The following is a 22,492-nucleotide window of genomic DNA, read 5'->3' on the forward strand; positions in this document are numbered from 1 at the left end:
AAGTCATGAACTACTTTTACTAACATGCTTTCAATGGTTCTGTCAATGGATCAAATGGTTCAAAGTCAAAGGTGATGCTGTGGTAAAATAGGCAGGCAATCCATAAGCTATTGTATGTGGTGTGTGTGATGTGTATGCCTATGAGACATATTCAAGAACTTTTTAAACATATTGAATGGTTGAAAAGCTGGGGATTTGTATTTTTAAATGGTATTACATGGGCAAGAGTTTGTAGGTCTTCTCATTCTAGAAGGGAGTCTAGGGGTCTGTCAATTTCACAAAATGATTACAGAGCAGTGATGTTTCAAGAAGAGATATACACATCATAGTCCCTTAAACTGTATATTATCAGATATATCATTAATAAGCAATATCTGTGATTGTACTATCATAACGTAGGAATAATACGCTAACAACTTGCTGCCAATTACAGTATTTCCCAGCATTAATGCAAACACACTTGGCGGATTCTGAATGACTGGAGCTTATCTGTACTTCTTGTAGATTTACTTATTTATTCTTGAGAAAAGTGAAATGTGTATCACATCTCTGTAGAATTTGCAATGAAAAAAGCCATTCGAAAAATGACACTACCATCTTGACATTAGTTGCTTTTACAATGTTCAACAGCAAATCAATCTTTTTCCAAGAAAAATAAACACATACATAGAAAGTAATAACAAATGTAGATATATAAGAACCAAGTATTCAGGCGTATATACATGACAGCTAGAGTTCTAGCTAACCACTCCCCTCATGCATAGACCTTCAAAATGCCCATTCACTCTAACTGCAGTGATGTGACCATACACAAAACACTAGGTCCTTTCAGGTGCCCCCTCGCGTCATTTTGTCTTTGTTATATTGAAGTGAAATTATTTCCACAAGTGTGTTTTGTTTTTCACTGGAAAAAAGGAGGGCTGTGGTGGTGGACTTCTTATGCCGAGTGCTCGCAGAGAAAAGACAAAACAGAAACAGAGATCAGTCAGGGGGGTATTCCAAGTACGTGGTTTAGTAACAAACCTGGGTAAGTTAACTCAGTAAGTGGTAAACTTTCTACTACAAGAGCCCTATGGCATTGTTTTGTGAGGAGAATGAAGCCATACAGCTCTTCTATTAAGAGGTTTACCCCTTACTCTGAGTTAACTCAGGTTTGTCACTAAACCACGTACTTGGAATACCCCCCGGTCAAATCAGATCCTCTCTGTTATGACTATGGAGGCTGACAAGATGATTTCTGCAGTTACCTGGACCAGACCGTTAACTGGACTTGACTGTTAACTTACAGTAACAGCAGCCAAGTTGTCATGTCACGTGAGTGGGGAAAGAAACAAACAAACTTGAGGGCCCATGCCAGAGATCTGTCCAGAATAAAACTTCACGAGCCGTATTCACTTTGGTTTCCAATCTTGTGACAGATGTCTGAATTTAGACTAACGACTTTGATTTAACACATTCTTCTACAATCTGGTAGGGGTGGGGGGTGGGGGGTCTCATAATGTGAACTACAGTCTCCATTTAAAAAGGAAATCACACAAACACTGGAAATCACATTGGTGTGTGTGTGTGTATATATATATATATATATAAGAAGAAAACATCCAGGGGAAGGAAAGAAACTGAACGGTCTGGCGCACCTGGACGAGAATGGCTATGCAACTGTGGAAAAGCAGCCTGTAACTTTATTGGCAGTGATATAGGCTTGTAGTGTTTTGAGGGGGTGGGGTCAAGGTATAGGGAACGCTGGAGGGGAGTGAGCTAGCGAGCGAAAAATGATCATTTGCTTCCAGTTCATTTTCCCCACACGAATGAGTGATCAAAGCAGGTCACAACCACCTACCACCTATGAACTAGGTCTGAAAAGCCTGAATCAGTTCAGGACCTACTGATCAAGTCTGAACAACCTGAATCCAAGTCCATGGCCTGTTCATTTCCCTTTTCCCTGTTGCAAGGGCCAAACAGGCAGACCAGCTTGTGTTTCCAAGAGTTTTATTATGAAACATATGGGCTACACCGTAGTGGGGCGCACACACACACACACACGCGCATATGTGCCCCCACACCGTCAGTGGAAGGGGCATCACCAGTATAGGCAGGTAGGCACTAATGCCCAAGAAAACAGACAATGCTAGCGACATCCAGAAAGAAAAAAAACAACAATAAAAACCTAACAAATGTCAACAGAAAGTAGCTACTGATTTAGCTTTACAGCCTGATGGGGGAAATTATATGACAGAGAAAATGTGAGTGGGGGGGGGGGGTGTAGAGATACATTGAGTGGCAGCTCTACTTCACATATAGGACCGAGACTGAGGATGTCACCCACTATTTCAGGACTGGTGCTTTCTTATGATTTGTGGAGGGACCAGGTTAATGAACTACAGCTGCAGGAAAAAAAAAAAATGTCACGTAACGCCCCTGTTGTTTTGGTCAGGGAGCAAAAATGGCACTTCTCCCAGCCCAGAACCATTTAAAAATAGAAAACAAAAATGAAAGATTTTTTATTTTTACCCCCTTGATACACAAGCACACGCATTCTTAAAATACAAACACAAAAACTAACCCACTCACATAGTCTTAGAACCATATCTGGGTTGCTGTTACATATCCTCCTTTCCTTTCCACATAGCAACTTTCTTTTTTTTTTTTTTGTAAGTAGAAAATCCCCACCCCTTTCCCACCCTCCCAAACCTCTTTGTATTTAATTCCTCCATTTCTCGCCCTCCCTCCCTCACTCACTCACTCCACCCCACCATTTTGTTTCTTCTCTTCTACCGCCCTATCTCTCCTCCCTCCTTTTTCTCCGGTTCTACCAGAACTCTCGGCGATGGTAGGCGTCAGGGTCGCAGTACTTGGTCACCACCACTCGGTTGGCAAACTTCCTTCCCGTCAGTCCCTGCATGGCTTTCTGGGAGTCGAACAAGGTTGTGAACTCCACAAAGATCTGGGACAGAGAAAGAGTGAAACAAGTTAACAAAATCTGTGCTTATCTGTGTGCGTGTAGGAAGTTGAATCTCTAAATTTGTGAACAGAGATAACTTGATTCCTAAAATCATAATATCTCATGATGGTTAAAGTTCAACATTTCTTTCAAATGCTTTGTAAGTCACTGGGGACAAAAGTGTCTGCCAAGTATTGTAAACCTAAAACCCTGTGAACATCGCCATTTATACCTGTATGCAAGGTACGCCAGAGGCATTGCTGACCACTTGTGTTTACATTCCGTTAACGGACAGTCCGAATAACATCCCAATGCCTCCCATTGTCTGGGACACATCAGAGCGCATTAGACTACAAAAGATACACGGTCACAGGAGTCCGGGACCACCTTCGCAAGTGGTTTGAATGATCGGATCACAAACGAGGTGACTGGCTAACTCCGGTAACTTTGGGAGTAACCGTTGATCTCTAAATGAACACTGTAGGGAGCTGTACTGTACTCTTTTGATCCCGTGTGGGAATTTTGGTCTCTGCATTTATCCCAATCCGTGAATTAGTGACACACACCCAAAACACAGTGAACACACAGTGAGGTGAAGCACACACTAATCCCGACGCAGTGAGCTGCCTACAGCGGCGCTCGGGGAGCAGTGAGGGGTTAGGTGCCTTGCTCAAGGGTACTTCAGCCGTTCCTACTGGTCGGGGTTAGAACCGGCAACCCTCCAGTTACAAGTCCGAAGTGCATACTCACACTGCGTACGGTTCACTTGTACTGTGCCGGAGTACAGTGCTCTCCCGTTCTTGGTCCGCACTCACACTGCATACTATCAAACTGTACCTAGGCACACTATACCCTTGTACCGTACCCGAGTCCACTTCTCCAAGCGGACTCGGGCACGGATAAGTGTACCGTGCCTGGTACGGAGCGATCACACTGGTCAAACAAACCGGACTTTGGGGGTCAAGAGTACTCGGGTACACTATGGATGGCATAGTGTGAATAAGCCCTGAGAAGTATTTTCAAAAACAAACGTAAACAGGGTGTTGGTGGTCATGACGCGGACACGCCACGGTTCCTTACCTTCCCGGTGCCAGGCACCTCGAGACCATCGACTGGCCGCGGGATCTCGATGCTCTTGACCTGGCCGTACTTGCTGCACTCGTCCCGCACGTCTTCCAGAATCTCCTCGTACTCGTCGTCGTCCAGCAGCTCCTCGGGCGCCACCATATTCATGAGGCAGAGCACCTCAGTGGGGATGCCGCCCATCTGGTTCATAGAGCTATTCATCAGCCCCGGCACCTGCAGCGTCACCGGGGTCTGGTTCACACTCGTCTGCGGGGGGGGGGGGGGGGGGGGGGGGGGGGCAGAAGGGGTTTAGTTAGCACTTAAATTAGCATTTAGCAATAAAATAGCATTTAGCAGGCCTATTTGGTCTTAAAGCTGACAGTTGAGGAGAGGAGTTGAGACTGAGATTGAGAGGAGGGGAACTAGGATTGAGAGGAGGGGAACTAGGATTGAGAGGAGGGGAACTAGGATTGAGAGGAGGGGAACTAGGCTTGAGGGGAGGGGAACTAGGATTGAGAGGAGGGGAGCTGAGATGAAACTGAGGTTTTGGATAGGAGGAATGGGGGGCTACAGCTGTGAGATGTGGTTGCTGATGCAAACCAAAGTGAAAAGTTTGCTGGGGTGGGATTCCCAGGGCAGCAGAGTGGTCAGTTTGTGAGGCATGAGTGTTGTAGAATAACACTGATGGGGCATCGGAGTCTCACCAGGGTGGCATTCTTCGCTCCAACACTTGCCCTCTGCACCAGAAGCTTCTTGTCACCCAGCTGCATACCATTCAGACCAGCAATGGCCTACACACACACACACACACACACAGAAAAATATCACATGGATGTATCAAGACCAGAAATAACCTATAACACAGTTTATCATGCTCTGACCACTGGGGGAACCACTAGTTGCACCCTTAAACTCTGGTCCAACCAGATCATTTCACTGTAGTACTTAACTTTACTCATGCAATAAATGGGTGCTTTTATCCAAAACAACTTTCAGATATGAATTGCAGGGGCCAGTCTCTCAAATTGTGGTGAAGTGCCTTGCTCAAGGGGCACAACAGGAATCGAACCCATGACATTTGTGTGTCTTGGATGCATATCTATTTGCCATGTATTGTATTCTAAGCATTCTATATGTAAATGCATGTTTAAATGTTCTGCTTTGGCGATGCAAAAATATTTGTCATATAATACAGCTCACTTTAATTGAATGTAATTGACTACTGTATGCTAGCTTCCTGCTAAGTTCATTGGCCACTACACTACCACCACCCCACTGTAAGCAACAAAGAGGCCAGAAAGTTGCTTACAGTGGGGTGAAAGAAGTTGAGTAGAGTTAAAGGCCTGCAGCCGGTTGCACCAGTTGAACATAAGTTCCATCTTAGCTTAGTTCTAACGTAAACTGGCACTACATTGGAGTTTACGAGCTACTAAAGTTTAACAGGTTGCAACACGCAAAATAGTTCCAACATAACGCTAAGTTATGACTTACATTTTACACGTCCCTCTCCCTAGGTGTAAGGTCCATCATAAGTAATTTGTTAACATGGTTCTCATTTAAATGGTGGCAATGTTCAATTTAACAAAGTATAAGTTGAGAAGAGTTACATACGCGACCGACATATTATACATTTCATAGACTGTATATAAAGAACATATAACATTCTATATACAGTCTATGACACATTTAATTCACTTGAACAGTGTTTGAATCATGTTTCTATTTGTTTGTATGGACCTACAGTAGCTGTGCATATACCAAACATCTACCTCGTTACCACACAAAGCATATTGCTGTTGATTGATCTGTTATCAGAGATTTTATTATTAGAAATATAGAGTGTTACCGTTACCTTCACTAGCTATCCACTGCGGTAGCCTACGTTAGGCCAACAGTGGTGGCTGAAATATTCCCAAAGCACATTACAACAAAATAAAGTCTGTTATTAAAAATACAGTGTTATTTTATTCCATACAACAAAGTAATTGCGGAGGAAGTCAAACCGAAATGCAGCTTTTACTATACAGCGTTACAACGAATGTTACCAATGTGAGAAGTGTTGTGAATCTGTGACACTTCCGATATCATTAAACGGTGATATTGATTGGTTGTTAGCGGTAAAAACGCCATTCTACCCGACAATATTTTGATTTAGTAGCTACTAAGTAGTACTAAATACGGTGCATCTTAAGTAGCAATGATGCAACAGAAAAAGAATGCAGTGCTAGTTTAAAAATAGTCGATTTCAACTTACACCTAAACTTACGATCGACCTTACGTTCTACTGGTGGAACCGGCTGCTGGTATAGTCCTGTGTCCCGTGCACGCGTGACGAGAATTGTGTCATCAACACGGCATGCTGCTGTGTCGTGTGCCTCCCAACAATTGTGGCCGCACGTCAATGACTCACGTCTTTAATGCGCGCAAATGTGCACAGGGGGAGTATACCACTTTCTTTAGAGGGCTCACCTGGTCGTTGACATTCACGTCGACATATTCACAAAAGGCGTATCCTTTCGAGAGGCCAGTGGCGCTGTCCTTAACCAAGTTGAAAGCCTTCAGGGGCCCGAATGACGTCAGCAGCTCCTTCACCTGAGGTGGGATGATTCATTTAATACCACTCAAATGTACATAGGCAATTCTTCTGCTACGTTTATAAAAGACTTGACCTATGCTAGATTAATCAGTGAAGAAAATACACATTAAAAACAACCAATGGCTTTGAATTTCTGTTTGCTTAACAAACATCTATTCTGATATTCTCGGAATGATAACAGGAGCTACTGGACGGGCCTCGTTTTCATAGAGCTCGGTTCATTCATTCTCAACAGGACACAGCGTTTCTTCGGCATCTTGCTCTTGTTCAATCTGAGGGGAGCAGAGTTAAGTAAACTCACAGAAACATGCGTTTCAACCCCCCCTTCCCCACGAGGTTACACACCTGGTCGTCGTTCAGATAGTTAGGCAGCCCGCCGATGAAAAGTTTGTGAGCCGAATCTGGCACCACCGTGGAAACAACTCCTTGACAAAAAGGAAGTCAGTTTTAATTGAAGCTCAAAGGCTAGATAGTCCAGTTAAACACACACACACACACACACACACACACACACACACACACACACACTGGATTACACAAGAACATATGCAGTGCATCCAATGATATTGGTAAGTTGTTTGCCTAGTATAGACTAGTAGAAGCAATTACACATGCTGTTCCAATAACAGCACAACAATGCTATTATTACTATTCAACTTGGTAAAATTTAAATCAGTTTTGTTCTTTACGAAACCGAATGCATAACTAGCCAATGTGTACACACACCATTCCAATCAGTCACCTTCTGGAAAACAAGACTTACTGACTAGCCAAGAAGTTCTGAAATGTTCTAACTGAATAGGCTACATGCACGAAAGTCTTGACAGGTAGCTCATTTATTTCCGATGAAGCGTTAACTGTGTTGCAATGGCATCTTCTGTTGTATTCTGCTCCTTACATCTTCACTCTGATACCGAATATCTTGTTTGCCCAATAATAATAATAATAATAATAATAATAATTTTAACACCCGCATAAATCCTTCTTTTAATTTTAACACACGCATAAAAATTCTTCTTTATCGTAACGTGCTGATTCACTAGGTGCAACACCTAACCGGGTCTGTGTAGACACTAATTACATGATCAATTACATGATAACGAGCGCACCGAAAGCCTTTTGTGCATGTAGCCTATCCCACAGACATAGGAACGAGCCTATACACGCTCTGTGCCACAGGGGCTGAGTGCAAGCGCGTACGGGCTCTGGCGTTGAGGAGGGGCGTTTACCTGGCACGTAGACGCTGGGGTTCTCGCTCATGCCCGGCAGTGGCTGGTAGTCGTGCGGCCGGCGGATCTTCAGGCTCTGGCCCTGGAATATGATGCCGTCGAACGCCATGGCCTGGGTGGTCTCATCCACAGACCGGAACTTTAGAGAGAAGTGGAAGGAGGGAAGGGGGCAGTAGACTTGGATCATTTGATGTGTCTGTATGTCAGTTAAGTTGCCATACTCATCTCAGATAAAAACAATACCTGTGAGCCCAAATGTGAGGGGTTGTGCGTACATTAATGAAACAAAAATAGAAACTATAACGCAAATGGATGAATTTGAGTGTAGTGTGTAACACATGTGGGTTAGGTAAAATGTATTTTCAGTATGCAAGCACACAGCCAATAGAAGTGATGTAAGGGGGTATGTTTGTGGGCACACTCACCTCCAGGAAGGCAAAGTTCTTGTCCTGGTTGATCTGCACGGCGAGGACGGGGTTGCCAGGAGCCTGAGTCAGGCCTCCAAGGCGCATCTGGGCATTGAAGAAGTCCATCATGGACTCCTGGAGGAGAACAAAATAAAACATTAGCCATGTGATCTCTCCTTTTTTTAAAAGCCAGTTGAGAGAGTGACAGGAGGCGAGTGGAAGAGAGAGATGGGGTGGGCTCGGGAAATGACCCGAGCTGGACTCGAACCCCGTACACTGTTAACTGTAACACCCCCCCCAAACAGCCAAACAGCAGCATTCCTGTAGTACTTCACAGCAGCCAAAATTCCAACTAATTCCTATCCCCTGTGCACATTTTCATGGCAATTCGGCTAAACAAAATGCAAATCAGTGGGCATTTCCTTCTGCTGGGTTAGGCTAATTAAAACATGGACAATCTCCTAATGAAAGGAGGAGCTGTGAATAGCTAGAGGTACCCAGGTGGTAGGGCAGAGCCTTGAATGAGCAGCTGTGGCAAATGAGCAATTTAACTTCGCTGGCTCTGCACAAAAAAACAGAAACAAAACAAAATATTATGTAAAAGTCTGGTCTCTCTGGGACCCACCTCTGTGATGCCAAAGGGTATGTTGCCCACGTAGAGCCGGCGGGCCTGACGGGTCATCTGGCTGCCCACAACGGGCACTGGGGTGGGGGTCACCGCCAGGCCATCAGGGGTCATGGTGGGCAGCAGGGCAGTGGCAGGGATCTGACCAGCAGCTGGGGAGAGATAAAGGTGTGTGAGACAACAACAACAACACATTGCATTTTATATAGTGCTTTTTAAGGCGCTTTCCAATGACAGGGGAACCTCACTGGGAGTAACTGGGCTTTCATTCCACTTTTTAAAGCTGCAGTTGGCAAGTCTGACAGATTGAGGGGACTTTGAAATGTTTACAACTCTCATTCCCCTCCCCCACTACCACCGAGCACACACTCATCGAGTTTGTGCTCGTCAGTGCGCACCAGACTGTGATTGACAGTCAGATCTCACACAGCCCTGCTCTGATGGTACCAGAAGAACCGGGAGCTGTGGATTTTCGCAAAAATTAACAGGCTCTAGGTGGAGGTAGAAGTGCAGGTTTTTTCTAAAACCGGCTGATTTATGTTGTTCTGTCGGAGCATAGTGTCATTTTCAGTGAATATGATCAAACAAATCTTGCCAACTGCAGCTTTAATGTGCATTCTGACCACTGGAATAACAATGTGGAGTGCTTTTGCACACCTCCACCTTAAGACGGGTGTGTCGGAGAAGGCCCACAGGGTCACCAACGTTTGCCTGATGATGGTCATCCGACCGAAACGTTGCGATATATAAAGTTTTCACTGCAAATTAAGGCAGTGTGCGGGAGCTTCCTTTTATCTGACCACTGGAATAAGAAATCCTGACTGGTAACACTTGAAATGGAAAAACAATCAATAATCAACATGTCAATCAATAATGTGAATTTGAGACATTTGAAAGGAGATGTGGGAGGGGGAGAAGGGGAGAAAGAAAGAAAGAAAGAAAGAAAGAAAGAAAGAAAGACAAACCAACTGCATATGTCTCTCAAATGGTATCAAATCTTCTAGTCTCAACCCTAGCCCTGAGTTTGAGACTGAAGTATGCACCACTGACTAGTGTTTCCAGAATCTGTCTGAAAGAAGGAGTAGGTAGAACACTGACCTTGCATGGCCTTATACTGCATGGGTGTAATGTGCTCAAAGCCTGGAGGAGGAACATCCCAGTACTTCTTTACTTTCTTCTTCTTCTCCCGATGGGGGGAACGGCTATGGGGTGGAAGAACAGATGAGTGACAGAGAGAGGGGAAAGAGAGAGAGAGAGAGAGAGAGAGAGAGAGATGGAATGATGGCAAAATGAAAAAGAGGAGTTTTGCACTGATAACAACGTCTAACTCCCTCACTTATATCGCACAGAGAAAAAAAATGTGGAACAACTCTTTTGGTGAACATAGCCATGTTGGCTATGTGTACAGAATCGAGGTCATTAAATTGGCCCAAGTAAAATCACAACAGACCATAGTCACCAGTGTTAGTTTGCACTATTACCCTGCACCAGTGTTGGGAGGTTTACTTTCAAAACGTATTCCGTTACAGAATACAGAATACATGCCCAAAAATGTAATTTGTAACGTATTCCGTTACGTTACTCAATCTGAGTAACGTATTCTGAAAACTTAGATTACTTCCGCATTGAATTGCACTTTATAAGTGTAGGAATGCGGCCATCAAATCCTGCTTAGGCCTATTAAACAGGCCTATTCTGGTGTGTTCTTCTGTTCCAAATGGCTGAAGTGCCCACATACGAGAATGTAAAGTCAACTAAGCTACCTGGTACAACTTTAAAATAGCAAGGTGACCACTAAAACTACAGCAGGTGACTAGGCTAATTAAAACAAACAAAATAAATAGGCTAGAAATTATAATTAAGGTGTGCCTGAGATTTTTCGGTGGCATCAACCCAGTACAAGTGAGGGACGCATGACAGGTGGAACACAAATGAGCTGTAAATGTTAACACTATGGGCTACTGTATATCAGTGCTCTCAAAATAAACGTGATCCGTAATGACAATCAAAAACCGCACGTTATATGCTACTCGCAAGAATAATTCTTCAGAGGCTGCACCATATAATTAATTTTAAAACGTAAATGTAGATCTAATTAGAAAAATAATAATCTATGAACCTATTTTAAGTTAGAATAAAAAACCTAGAATGCAGTGCCTATTTTAGAGATTGGTTTTATTGTAGGTCTAAATCAACACGTGAACAAGGCTTTGTTTATTGCTTAGTAAACTGTGTAACCGATTGGCCGAAGTAGCCTGAGCTATTAATACTTGGGAAAATATCCTTTGAACAGACATCAGGAACCACGATCAGTGAGGAACAGGAGTTACCTCCACTTACTTTACTCCTAATTTGCTGTGCAAACAGTCATTTCAAGGTCTCCAATGACGCGTCCATTGATGCTAGTGCAAGACGGCGGGGCTTGGATTTAAACACGTAAACAATTTCATCATAGATTGCTTTCAGGAGCTTCTGGGAAATGGAGTTGCCTTAATTTATTTAGAGAGTGAATAAACTTATGAAACAGATAAGTATCATCATGGAATCCATTGATTTCAACAATGTAACTCTATTCTAAATACCAACTATTTAACTTGTAACTGTATCGGAATACAGTTACTCATAATTTGTATTCTGAATACGTAACGCCGGTACATGTATTCCGTTACTCCCCAACACTGCCCTGCACCACCGCCAATTTAGTCATGATCTGAGACCAACTCTAAGACAGCGGATCAATAAAAATAGTCTGGTCTGAGAGTCAGACTCCTTTTGAAGGTTTTAAGACCACTCGAATGATGAGAAGCCACAATGTGCTGAGTTAACAGTAAAAAACAAATGTCTCACTCAGCAAATAGGTAGGTACATATTTTTTGTATGCCCTCACTCCCTTTTACCAAGGCCACGAAACTTGGCAGCTTTAGCAGCAGATGGCTGCAAAATGACAAGCTAAACAGAGCGTGCAGAATGACAAGCTAAACAGAGCGTGTGACATGCACACTTCACTCCTGCTTAGCAGGCCTCAGCAAAGTCAGGAAGAAAATCCCCAATCACTGGAAGTGGGTAACACCAGTTAGCATGTTAGCTTCCTTTTAGCTATATGCTAACTAGTATAACCCATTTCCAGTGAATTATGCTAAGCTAGGCTGACTGGGAAATTGCACACACAAAAGAGAATGGTATGCATCCTCTTATTTAAGTCTGGGGTAGCCGGCAAAAAACCTCATTTCCCAAAAGGAAAAAAAAAGCCAGAAGTTAGGTTAACATTCACTTGCCCTAACTGACAGACATATATATATATATACATAAGCCATTCACTCAAGATTTTAGAGACTTCAGCACACAGTCACTAGACAAAGACGGATGCCTCTGTGTCTTTTACCTGACGATGTCTTGGGGTGGGTTTTGAGGCTGAGTGCTGAAATGACAGTTAAGACAAGGGTTTGGGTTTTACAAGGACAGCATAACTGGGAATTTACACCGCAAGGAAGGCATTAGACTGCCTCCGTCTTTAACATGACACACCAATGTGTTTATCCATGTGTTTTTTTTTATGTGTACGCTTTACATACGTTTAAAAAATAAAAATGAAGCACAAAAACACACTTTTAACGACCGTAAGACACGCATAAAGCGCCGCCGGTGTAAATTGATATTCTGCTACACCTCTAACAACTGATGTCAAACAGGTGACAAAATAATGCTTCAAAGACGGCTCTGGTGTAAATTCCCAGTATAGAATGGCAGAGTCCCTAATATTACATTCCATATAAGCACAGCAGTGTAATCTTGGCACAATACAGTGTGGACCTGGAGAGAAGCCATAAGGCAAGCACGCGGCCCCTCTCAAAACGCAGGCCAACACTTCATTCCTGGAATTAACCAATCCACAATTAATCCGCCATTAAAAAAGCCCACATAACCCATTTAGTTTTAAGAAATGCAGTCACGGGCCTCAACTCATTTCATTTAGTAATGACCCGAAAGCACAAATGCTAACTGGCAACCCCAACAGAGGTGCGTTCAAATTTGACAAAATGTGGGGAACGTTCGTGGTGAACATGTTTTCTTTGAACAGTTAAATTTGAATAATTTGGTGTCAACATTCCATTCTAACGGTAATTGCATTGTTGCCTTCGTCAAACTCATGTCCAGTTCCACTTTATGTCTGCAGAGAACTACCTCCTCAGACTGTTTGCGCTTGTTCGCCGAAAACTCAAGGCTAACGGAAAACCGTTTGCAAACGTTCGCCTATGTTAGCGAATTTGAATGCACCTCAGGTCTCTGTTAAGGAGATGGTGTTGCTGGGAGGGTTGTAGGGCAGTAGTAGTACTACAATGCCACAGCAGGCGGGCAAGTGGCCAAACAACCGTCAACGGCAGCGGGTCAAAGGTTACTAGGACTCACCTGCGTCTGTGTCGGCGGTCTTTGCTGCCGCTGCGACGTTCCCGGCTTCTCCTCTCCCTGCTCCTCCTCTTCCTCTCTCGGCTGCGGCTGCGGGAGGAACTGCGACGGCGGTGCCGGTTCTCCTTGTCCCGCTCTGCCAGGGAGACAGCGACAGCGAGGGCGAGGGAGTGAGCGAGGAGGAGAGAGAGTGATACAGAGCAAGAGAGAGAGAGAGAGAGAGAGAGAAAGAGAGAGCGAGAGAGAGATAGAAAAGAAAGAATTACGGCAAGAGAGGAGAGAGCAAGGTGGTGAAAGCTCTCAGGTAGCTAGAGAATAAACCGGCTGATTATATTGTAGAGAAGCACAGGATCCCAGAAGATAAGAGAGGACCTATGCTGCAAAGAGGAGAAAAAAGAAGAGGAAATCGACACCCCACCCCCTACTGCAGGAGGAAAGTCCTGTGCCAACAGGACATGGCGCTTCACAAACCCAGACACCTGACAAAGCTGTATCCTTAAAGAGAAAGAGGATTTTAACCATTTAAGCTACTCTGTCACCCTGTGCAGCCCCAGAGAGAAAGATAGCAAGAGAGAGTGAAGAAAGAGAAGAAGAAAGGAGAGACAGCTAGAAAATGATGAAAAGAGAGAGCAAAAGAGATAGAGAGAGATAGAGGCCGCTGTTGTACCCACCAAGTGAATTCAGATTCTCAACACCTGCATGGAAGGAAACAAGAGAATCGTCAACTTTCACACTACTGGATACAGCACATGCACACTGAGCCCTTACCAGCTCAAGTCTAACATGAATCTGCTCAACATGGACAAAAGTAACTATCGTCACTGTACAACACAAACTTTCCAGTAATATTGGCTTAGCTTAATTTAGGCTTGGCCTAAAGCATGCATTTCACCTCCTTTCAAAGGCATGCAGGCATGCAGAACAAAAATGCTAATGTTAATTTACCTACTAAAGGTAAGTCTTAACATTAAGATGTATTACATACATGTTTATTAAACGGTCTTATAGCATGCGTTAGCTTACATGTGTTATATTTATGACAAAGATTAACATAAACAGCTGAACCGAAGGACGATTGTGTTCCCCTCATTACTTCCATTATGACACAAAATACAGTACCATCGCCTTCACTTCGCAACTTTAAACGTGGCGTGACTTGTAATTAAGGGGGTTTGCTTCCCATGGCCATATTAAGGCTAGCAGTGGTGGACAAAGGCACCACTGAAATAGCTCTTGTAAGAAATTGACAGTTAAAGTAAATAACTATAATGTTAATGAAACATTCCGAGAACAAGGTAATCTCAAAACATCACTTTAACAATAACCCATTAAGTTTGGAATACCAATATCTAAAACTAAGGGGAACACATTCTTATTGAGACAGCATAATATTAACGTTTACGTTGCCGATATCATGTAAATGAAACGCTATGCATAATCGTTAGGTCAATTACGTTGGCGTTAACGTGGAGGTTAATGGACGTAACCGTAATAACGATCTGAATGCTCATTTACATTAAAGTTAAAAGCAACACTGTAATATGGCATTTTATCTTACATTAACAAGCACAACCAATTGTAGACGATTGGCCAGATTAAGGTAAATCACAAGATAGCATAGATATCAAAACAACGTTATAGCATTAGCTATTGCTAACACTGCTGTTGCTATTACTGCGAAAGTTAGCTAACAGAATAAGAAGTAAGTATCGGCGGCCATAACAAGTGCTCCAAGACAGATGCTCTGCAATACATAAATTATTATTGTTAATAACCGCACACGTAAGGATCAGGTCATCACACTCACCTTGTTTGTTTTCAGACAACTGTCTCTCGAATTCATCAAAGTCCGACATTTTGAATTATCAGTAGGGGATGAATGGACAGTCAGGCGGGGGGAATTAGCTTGCGCTAACCTCAATATAAATTCTATCCCAGCTGTTGCACGCGCGTGACGAAAACGTATTACAACAAAAAAAAAACGAAACAGCTTTATCAGATTATATTAACGTTACAGTCCCAATGTAGTTAAGATCGGTCTCCGATGGCAAAAAATGACGGAAGAGCTCACCGACGTGTCTGCAGTTAAAGAAGCTATCCAGCTAGCAAAAAAGCTAGCCAAGGCAGCTTGCACGTCTGCTTCATTGATACATCTCTTCTAATGCTGTAAAACGTTGCTTAGACATATAATAGTCTTAACTTGCACTCTCGATAATGTTATAACCACTTATATCTGTTTACTTTTAAAGCTTCCAAATCACACCAACTAGGCCTCAACCACCGTCGTCTCCATCCATTCGCTGTACGCGTTACCGGAAATGGAAACTCTTTTGACCTAGAGTACCAGTAGTGTTAACAATTTGTAACCACGCCACCTACCTGTGTGGTGTGCATCTCAGGTTTTTCCATGGTTGCATTAGCCTAGAAATCTAGACGCACCCTAGCGGCAGCAAATGGGTCTGGCTCGTCAGGCTAATGGTTTCCCCTACAAAATGTAGATGTAGTTCATTTATATGATGTCAGCAGATATGTGTACACTAAAGTGTATGCTTTTATGACAACTATTCATTCACAGACACATTCAAAGCTGTAAGCTGTTTTGCATTGTTTTGCAACCAAGAGATCATTCTCTATTTACACTGCACCTGCTTTATACAGTGACAGTCTACATGCTTCAAAATGTGCAGCAAAAAACTAAAAATAGGAGAATATTTGTAAAATCACAATTACCTAGTCAATTTCATTCAATTCATTTGAGAGACATTTCCAGATTTTACTCAAGTTTTTCAACAGCAGGCTCTGATATTTTTATCCCACTATTTGACAAGCTGCACAAAATTATTTCGATTTTTGTTAAACCACAAACACATCTGCTTCCTTACTCACCACAAATGAGAGGTTCAGTTTGTCAAGTCTTCTAAGTTCTACCAAAAAAGGAGCATAGTCACAAAATGTAGTAGAGAGATCGGAGAGCTTTATTTACACATGTGAAGAGCATGACCACAACTAACATAATTCTCCTCAGTCACCGTTGGATGATGGATGATGTTCCTGCTGAGCAAATGGCTCTCTCCAGTTTCTGGAGCACATTGTTACGATGGGTAAGAGAAGGCAAAAGGTTACCAGAAGGTATATCAGCAGTGTCCTACGAGGAACAGACGTGAATATACTAGCCAATCTAGCAATCTCTATGCCTTGAATATAGAAAACAAAAACAAAAAGGTACCACATGGTAGTCTTCCGATGCTTGACGATGCTGTTAGACACTGCCACTCAGGCTTTGTGATACACTGAGAGTATCATGTATAACAAGGCTATGTGGTGATATACTATTACTGGCATTCCAAACTCGTTACCTGCCAAAGACGTTGGGTGAGGTATTCTAGCATAATAAGAGCAGGATGTTCAATTGATGAAATCCTGAGTTCCAACAGAAATCAGCACCAAAAGGGCAACACAAACACTATTTGGTTCAGTTAAAGAGAATAGTGTTTTTTTCCTCCTACAGCAGATTGCAGTGAAGCCGAACAGAACATTTGTCCATGAAGAAAGGTTTAACTCAATATCCTAAGGATAATAAAATAAAATGTAAAGACTCTACCTGTATATTTAATGCTACCAAAAAGACAGTTATACCAAAAAAAAACATTTAGCATTACTGTTATGCCTCCTGAGTGTCTACTATTGCCAGTGTGGAGCTAAAGCTTTGGATCATCTTCATGAAGCCAAAAATCAATCTGAAATACAGCATATTTACATCATCATCGCAAGCATCTGTGCTCACATTTGTCGTTCCACCTTGGTTTTGACACAAATCAAAAACCTACCAAGGGCATGTCAAAATGTCACAAAAAAATCCCTGGACAGATCAATACAAAACGAGTATCTAAATATTTGGGCATCTTGAAATAAAAAAAGAGGGTTTCACTGACTAAATATCAAACCTCTAAGCGGTTTCTTCCCCATTCATAAATGGAGGAGATGTATGGGTTACAGGATACTCTTGGGATCTCCACACAAGGAGTACAAGTGGAAGAGAGTGTAATCCACAGACTCTGCATTGCATCCCATAGTGTACATGGCTTCTGCAGGACAGCATGCCTGCCATTCACATATTCAAAATACATTGCAAACTCCAGTGAAACAGAATTCCCTTAATACGCTTCAGGTTTGTTTTTGCTTGTTTGTTTGTTTTTTTTAAACATTATTTGGTAAAGCAAAGTAAAGCACTGATTGTATACAAATACAACTTAGACAGAGAGATCATGGATAGAACCATCCAGATTCATTTTAACAAATACTCCCAAATAACCGTTCTTTGACCAGCAGTCACATTAGTCCTTTTTTAAATCACTAGGCATCTTGGTCCATGATCAAACCAGGGGCAGAAGATAAGACACCTAGTGGAGGCACATGTCTGGGAGGGTAAACAATACTCGGGAAGAAATGACAAATCTATGGTGTACTAAAAAAAGATACAAAAAGGGTCCAATGCTGGTTGTGAAAGTGGGATAAATGCAGTCTGTGTCTCATACACTTATTGTGTAAAATAAAGATCTAAAAGGGGAAAAGAAACGTATGAAGGACAAAGAAGGCTTTGGGATACAGTGACCTACTACATCATTCGCTTTAAATATGTTTAACTGATTCTATGCACATAGCCTCTCAGACTTTGCTACAATCAGTCCTGTGAGGTTTGTACAAACTTCTCTTTTTCACCCGAACTCTGAAGTTTGGAGGAGGAAGCTGAACCTCTGCAGTCTCAGGAACTCCCGGGAACATTCCTGACGTTTGACCACGTCCATTTCTTTCACTTAATTCGGCACCTCACTTTTGCGCAAGAGCTGAGGTAGAGAAAATATGTAATTGAGACAACAGCCCTCTTCGAGTTTTGCTTAATGGAACCGGTTTCTCCCAAATTCAAATCACCAACTGCCTGTCACTTTACGAAACGATCAGGAGTCCTCCTTTAGAGAGAGTACCACTTCAGCTTCTTCAGTTTCGGAAGCGGTAGGAGATGGGCAGAAGGAGGTTGTTTTTCTTCAGGGCCTGCACCTTGGCCTGCGAGGCCTCGTCCAGTGCCTTGTAGCATCGCCGCGCGTAGTCGAGGAGCTTCTCTTTGGACGGGTCAAACTCGCCCACCTCGGGCACCTTCTCGGGAGCGACCAGGAGGAGCTCCGCGATGGGCGTAGTGGACGCCACGGTGTTGCGGTCCACACCGTGCACCTGGAAGGCCTTGGCCATGCTCTTCAGTTTCTGATAAGTCACCAGAATCTTTTTGTAGCGGATAAGAACGCCTGCTGGGTCTTTCACTGGAAGTAAATATAAAGTCCTAATTACCATTGGTTGTATGCTTTCATTTAGGATTAATAAAGTAACAGATTAAAAGACAGAAACAGATAAAAGCTTGTGGAAAGGAGAAAAACAGACATCCCTAAAAATCCCTGTTAAGACATAGAACTGTCTGAAATGCCTTGGTGTTCGCATGAACTTGGATGGATTGGAAACTTGAATCCCTACCACCACAGCATATATGCTTGTGTGTTATGATTATATCTGTACATCATTCTATGTGCATTTCAAAAGTAAAAACAAAATCCCAGAGATGTATGGAGGCAAGCATTGTGTGTGTAAATGGACTCACCTCGCTGCCTCTCCATGGCTCTCTTGATTCGGAACACACGAGTCCTCTTGACGTGCGGGACTGACGCTGGGTTGGCCCGGCCTCCAGATTTTCCCTTCTTAGACCTTTTGCCGCCCTCCTCACTAGACACTGTGTATTCCTCCTCCTCCAGGTAACCATCTTCCTCCAGGTATTCCTCCACAACATCCTCATAGTCCTCCTCAGCTGAGGACAGATGTCAAAACACTCATTATACAATCACCACAACAGTACAATGTATGCCAAACCAACATATACTTCCATGCCTATATGCATGTCTGTAGGTGGATAGTTGGCCTGTGTACATACACATATTAAATACATAATAAAATAAACATCCTAAAATGTATGTATTGGCAAACATATGTCCCGAAGTTTTATGGAAATCATACAACAAAAGAAGCAAGACATATTTTATTTCATAGTTTGTGCTTACAACGATTTAAAAGAACCCATGGCTTTGGCTAATTACTGGGTTCTTTTTTTGGGGTGGTAAGGTCTGTTATAACGTAACATTTGTATGATTATAGCCAATTGTGCACTGGGTAAGGTCTGTGGACACACAGCAATGAGTATTTCTATACTGTATTTTGCATTTATTAGGGTTTCTTATGTTGTGTGCAATTGTTGTTCCTGTAGATATGCTCTTTTAATGATACACAAGTCAATGCTCCTATGTACTACTTTTGTGCAACTTCGTTGTGTTTAACCAACCGCATAGTTAAGCTCTGCAATAGCTCACCCTGAGCAGTGCTGGGTCGCTTGAGGCTTGTCTGCTGCTGCTGACGGGATACAGCTGAGCGGGTGGTCATGGGAGCTGGGAACGGAGTCGCCGGCCGGCGCGCCGGGGTCTTCTGGGGGCTAGGCTGTGGAGTGTCTCCTTGCCGGTCTGAGAAGGGTGGGATGAGTGTGGAGGACGAAGAGAATGAGAGAGACGCTAATAACAGAGGTGCAAAGCTAATATTTACTCAGGAAGATGGCTCCTTCTGTATCATCTGTGTATACGTGCATGGTTACTACGGACTTCCTGGTCCTGAGTGTGTGCGCGTGTGCGTGCGTCTCTGACTTCCTGGTTTACTGGTTGTCTCTTGAATTCTGGTCTGTGTATGCATATATATTTAGGTCTCGTCTTGTATACATATGATGTCCTGGCACTTGGTGCTGTTTGTATACCACTGACTTTTGGCTTCATTGACCTATAAAGGTGTGTATAAGCAATGCTCTTAAATCCAAGCTCTATGTATGAATATGTAGGAAAGTGATTGGGTGTGTACCGTTGGTAAACTCAAGGCTCTTGGTGATGCTGATGACGCGGTCCAGCTGGCATCGTAGGAAGTCCCTCTCCTCCTCCAGGTCCTCGATGCGTTTCTGCAGCCACGAGTTTTTCTCCAAGGAGATCTGAAGATGCATGCGGAGGTTTGAGATCAGCAGGTAGGAGTCACACATGACCGGTGGTCCAGAGGTTGGATGATCTATGGCAAAGATTACACTAGTGTAGAGAACCACAAAACCACAAGAGGGGGAGAGTAAAAAATAAACAAAGAATAGTTAACCTACCTTCAAATGGTCGTTCATTTTGATTCAAATAACTTGTCGTGTCCACGTTGTTGTCCTCAAATGGAATGGAGATTTCATAGCCTCCCACTTGGTTCTTTGTTAGGCCATCTTCTGCGAGAAATGTAATGAATGACTTAAAAGGAAGCATATTGACCACAAACACCGAATGCACGTGCGCGGGGGCTTTTGATAGTTGAAACGTATTTTTAAAGTTTAAATCTCTACACAGGTGGAGAATAACATTCGTATCTACCTGATGAAGTCCCCGTATTCGGGTGTGTGTCGGTCATCATGTTTTGCGTCGTGCGCTCCACCTTTCTGGAATGTATCAGTCTGGCGAACAACAATCGTAGATACAACGTGTGATATCAAAGTGTGACTCAAATTGTTGCAACTTGTAACAACTCAGGTGCAGCAGCATGTTAACTACCAGGAAAACTAAACTTGTTACAACTTTGTAAGGCGAAGTCATGTTTACTTGGAGGTTGTAAATTAACTGACTCGGTCCGCTAACTTTACATGTTTCTCTATGTAGACTTCCACTTTATGCAACTAATCAAAGTTTAATGTCAAAATAAAACAAATACACGCAGCAGCACAGCAGTAAAGCAAATGCTGCAAATTATGGGGAGCATCCACACTGCTATTGCTAACAGCCATGCCACCAATGCTACAAATAGCTTGTTAGCGATACACTAACCAGCCAGACGGACTAGCCAGCTTAAAATTTGCTTCCTGCTTTGTCTTCTTTTAACGTTATGATTTAAACATTTGGCTTACCGGCATACAGGGTTTCGTAACAAGTCTTCACTTCGACCCAATCTAGCAAGTTCGAAAATGCAGAAAGGTGTTTCTATATGCTACGACAATAATCTCCTTCGCACCATAGCTGCACATTTCAAACTTATCTCCAGAGCCTGAACTTTACAGTGGTAGCCTAGCTATCAGGAATGACTGGAACACATTTCCTTGACCGTTACCAAACAGTTGGAAATGCGCTATTATCTAACTTTGTGGATGTATATTCGCCTTTTCAGTCTTTCAAACTGCACAATGTATAACTTTTCAATTGAGAAATTCTCTTATTTCCACGGACGTAAACTTGGTCAAGCCTCCCCCATGAGTCATTTCCGGCCAGACGTTCATAAGAGAGGGTCTACTAGTTCCGCTTGCCTAGCAAAAACGTAGAAAATATGTTTTATTTCAAGGGACCAGTTGACAGGTCTCATTGAAAAAGTCTTATTTAAAAACTGAAATAGTTAATAATTCCCACACGCACACAAGCATGTAACACATTTACACAGTGGGCACGCAGATGAGCGATGAGACATAGGCCTAGGCCTACCGGCCTATGAGGTGAATGGAGAAAGACAATTTCTCAGTTAATATGAACATGCATTTCACTTTTATTTTAGTAGACCTAATATCTAAACCAATGGCAAATATGCCTAGGCTGGCCTGGCAAACAGTTGCACATGGGTAATCAATGTAGGCTATATCAATGCCAGCAGTCGCCTAGAAAGTAATAATGTTCTGGTGTAAACTTGGTTTAAAAACTAAACAGCGCTATAATGTGGAAAGATGCACGTAGGTCTGTAGTTATTCATACAACAACTGTAGGCTAGCCCATATGTTACATGCCTGATAACGCCTCTCATTCTGGAAGAAGTTCTTGGGAGAGGTTGTCCGCCTACCTGCCCCAGGTGGGATCGGATGTCGACGAGGGGCGGTCGATTGATGGCGGAAGTTAATCCAACAAGTTCTGTTATAAAAAAAAAAAAAAAACGAACACGGAGCAATCGACTGGAGCTGAAAAATAGGCGAAAGGATTTAACATCTCACCAGGTAAGACGCTAGCCTGTTGAACGTCCAAACGACCCCTAAATCGCATATCCTAGGTGTATGGGGTATTGCGTCAACGCCCTGTCTATTGTAAACAGGTAGGCTAAAATAATCGGGGCATTTCGATCATTCAATTGTTTTGTGGTAGGCTACACTAAGATTGA

General features: G+C 42.9%; 2 protein-coding genes across 7 annotated transcripts; both read right to left on the reverse strand.

Moving 5' to 3' along the window:
• Positions 1-1,972: 1,972 nt before the first annotated feature.
• u2af2b (U2 small nuclear RNA auxiliary factor 2b) lies at positions 1,973-15,587 on the reverse strand. Of its 3 annotated transcripts, none has more exons than XM_042077751.1 (13): positions 15,075-15,587; positions 13,939-13,962; positions 13,271-13,403; positions 12,246-12,281; positions 9,962-10,065; positions 8,864-9,015; positions 8,257-8,373; positions 7,832-7,970; positions 6,948-7,024; positions 6,476-6,598; positions 4,711-4,797; positions 4,022-4,273; positions 1,973-2,944 (listed from the first exon to the last, which is right to left on the reverse strand). In XM_042077751.1, exons 1-13 carry the CDS (start codon positions 15,121-15,123, stop codon positions 2,810-2,812), a joined length of 1,428 nt encoding a protein of 475 aa, XP_041933685.1. In that variant the 5' UTR covers positions 15,124-15,587; the 3' UTR covers positions 1,973-2,809. The 3 variants fall into 3 exon arrangements, with proteins under 3 accessions (XP_041933685.1, XP_041933684.1, XP_041933686.1); XM_042077750.1 differs by having other exon boundaries at positions 6,948-7,027; XM_042077752.1 differs by lacking the exon at positions 13,939-13,962 and having other exon boundaries at positions 6,948-7,027.
• Positions 15,588-16,221: 634 nt separating this feature from the next.
• ccdc106b (coiled-coil domain containing 106b) lies at positions 16,222-22,226 on the reverse strand. 4 transcript variants are annotated; one of them, XM_042077767.1, is made up of 7 exons: positions 22,128-22,226; positions 20,740-20,819; positions 20,487-20,594; positions 20,204-20,401; positions 19,672-19,818; positions 18,912-19,115; positions 16,222-18,579 (listed from the first exon to the last, which is right to left on the reverse strand). In XM_042077767.1, the coding sequence occupies exons 1-7, from the start codon at positions 22,142-22,144 to the stop codon at positions 18,263-18,265; spliced, it is 1,071 nt and encodes a 356-aa protein (XP_041933701.1). In that variant the 5' UTR covers positions 22,145-22,226; the 3' UTR covers positions 16,222-18,262. The 4 variants fall into 4 exon arrangements, with proteins under 4 accessions (XP_041933701.1, XP_041933700.1, XP_041933703.1 ...); XM_042077766.1 differs by having other exon boundaries at positions 20,487-20,597; XM_042077769.1 differs by lacking the exon at positions 22,128-22,226 and adding an exon at positions 21,267-21,841.
• Positions 22,227-22,492: the final 266 nt, after the last annotated feature.

The sequence above is a fragment of the Alosa sapidissima genome, chromosome 21, assembly GCF_018492685.1.
Source record: "Alosa sapidissima isolate fAloSap1 chromosome 21, fAloSap1.pri, whole genome shotgun sequence".
NCBI classification, from domain to species: domain Eukaryota; kingdom Metazoa; phylum Chordata; class Actinopteri; order Clupeiformes; family Clupeidae; genus Alosa; species Alosa sapidissima.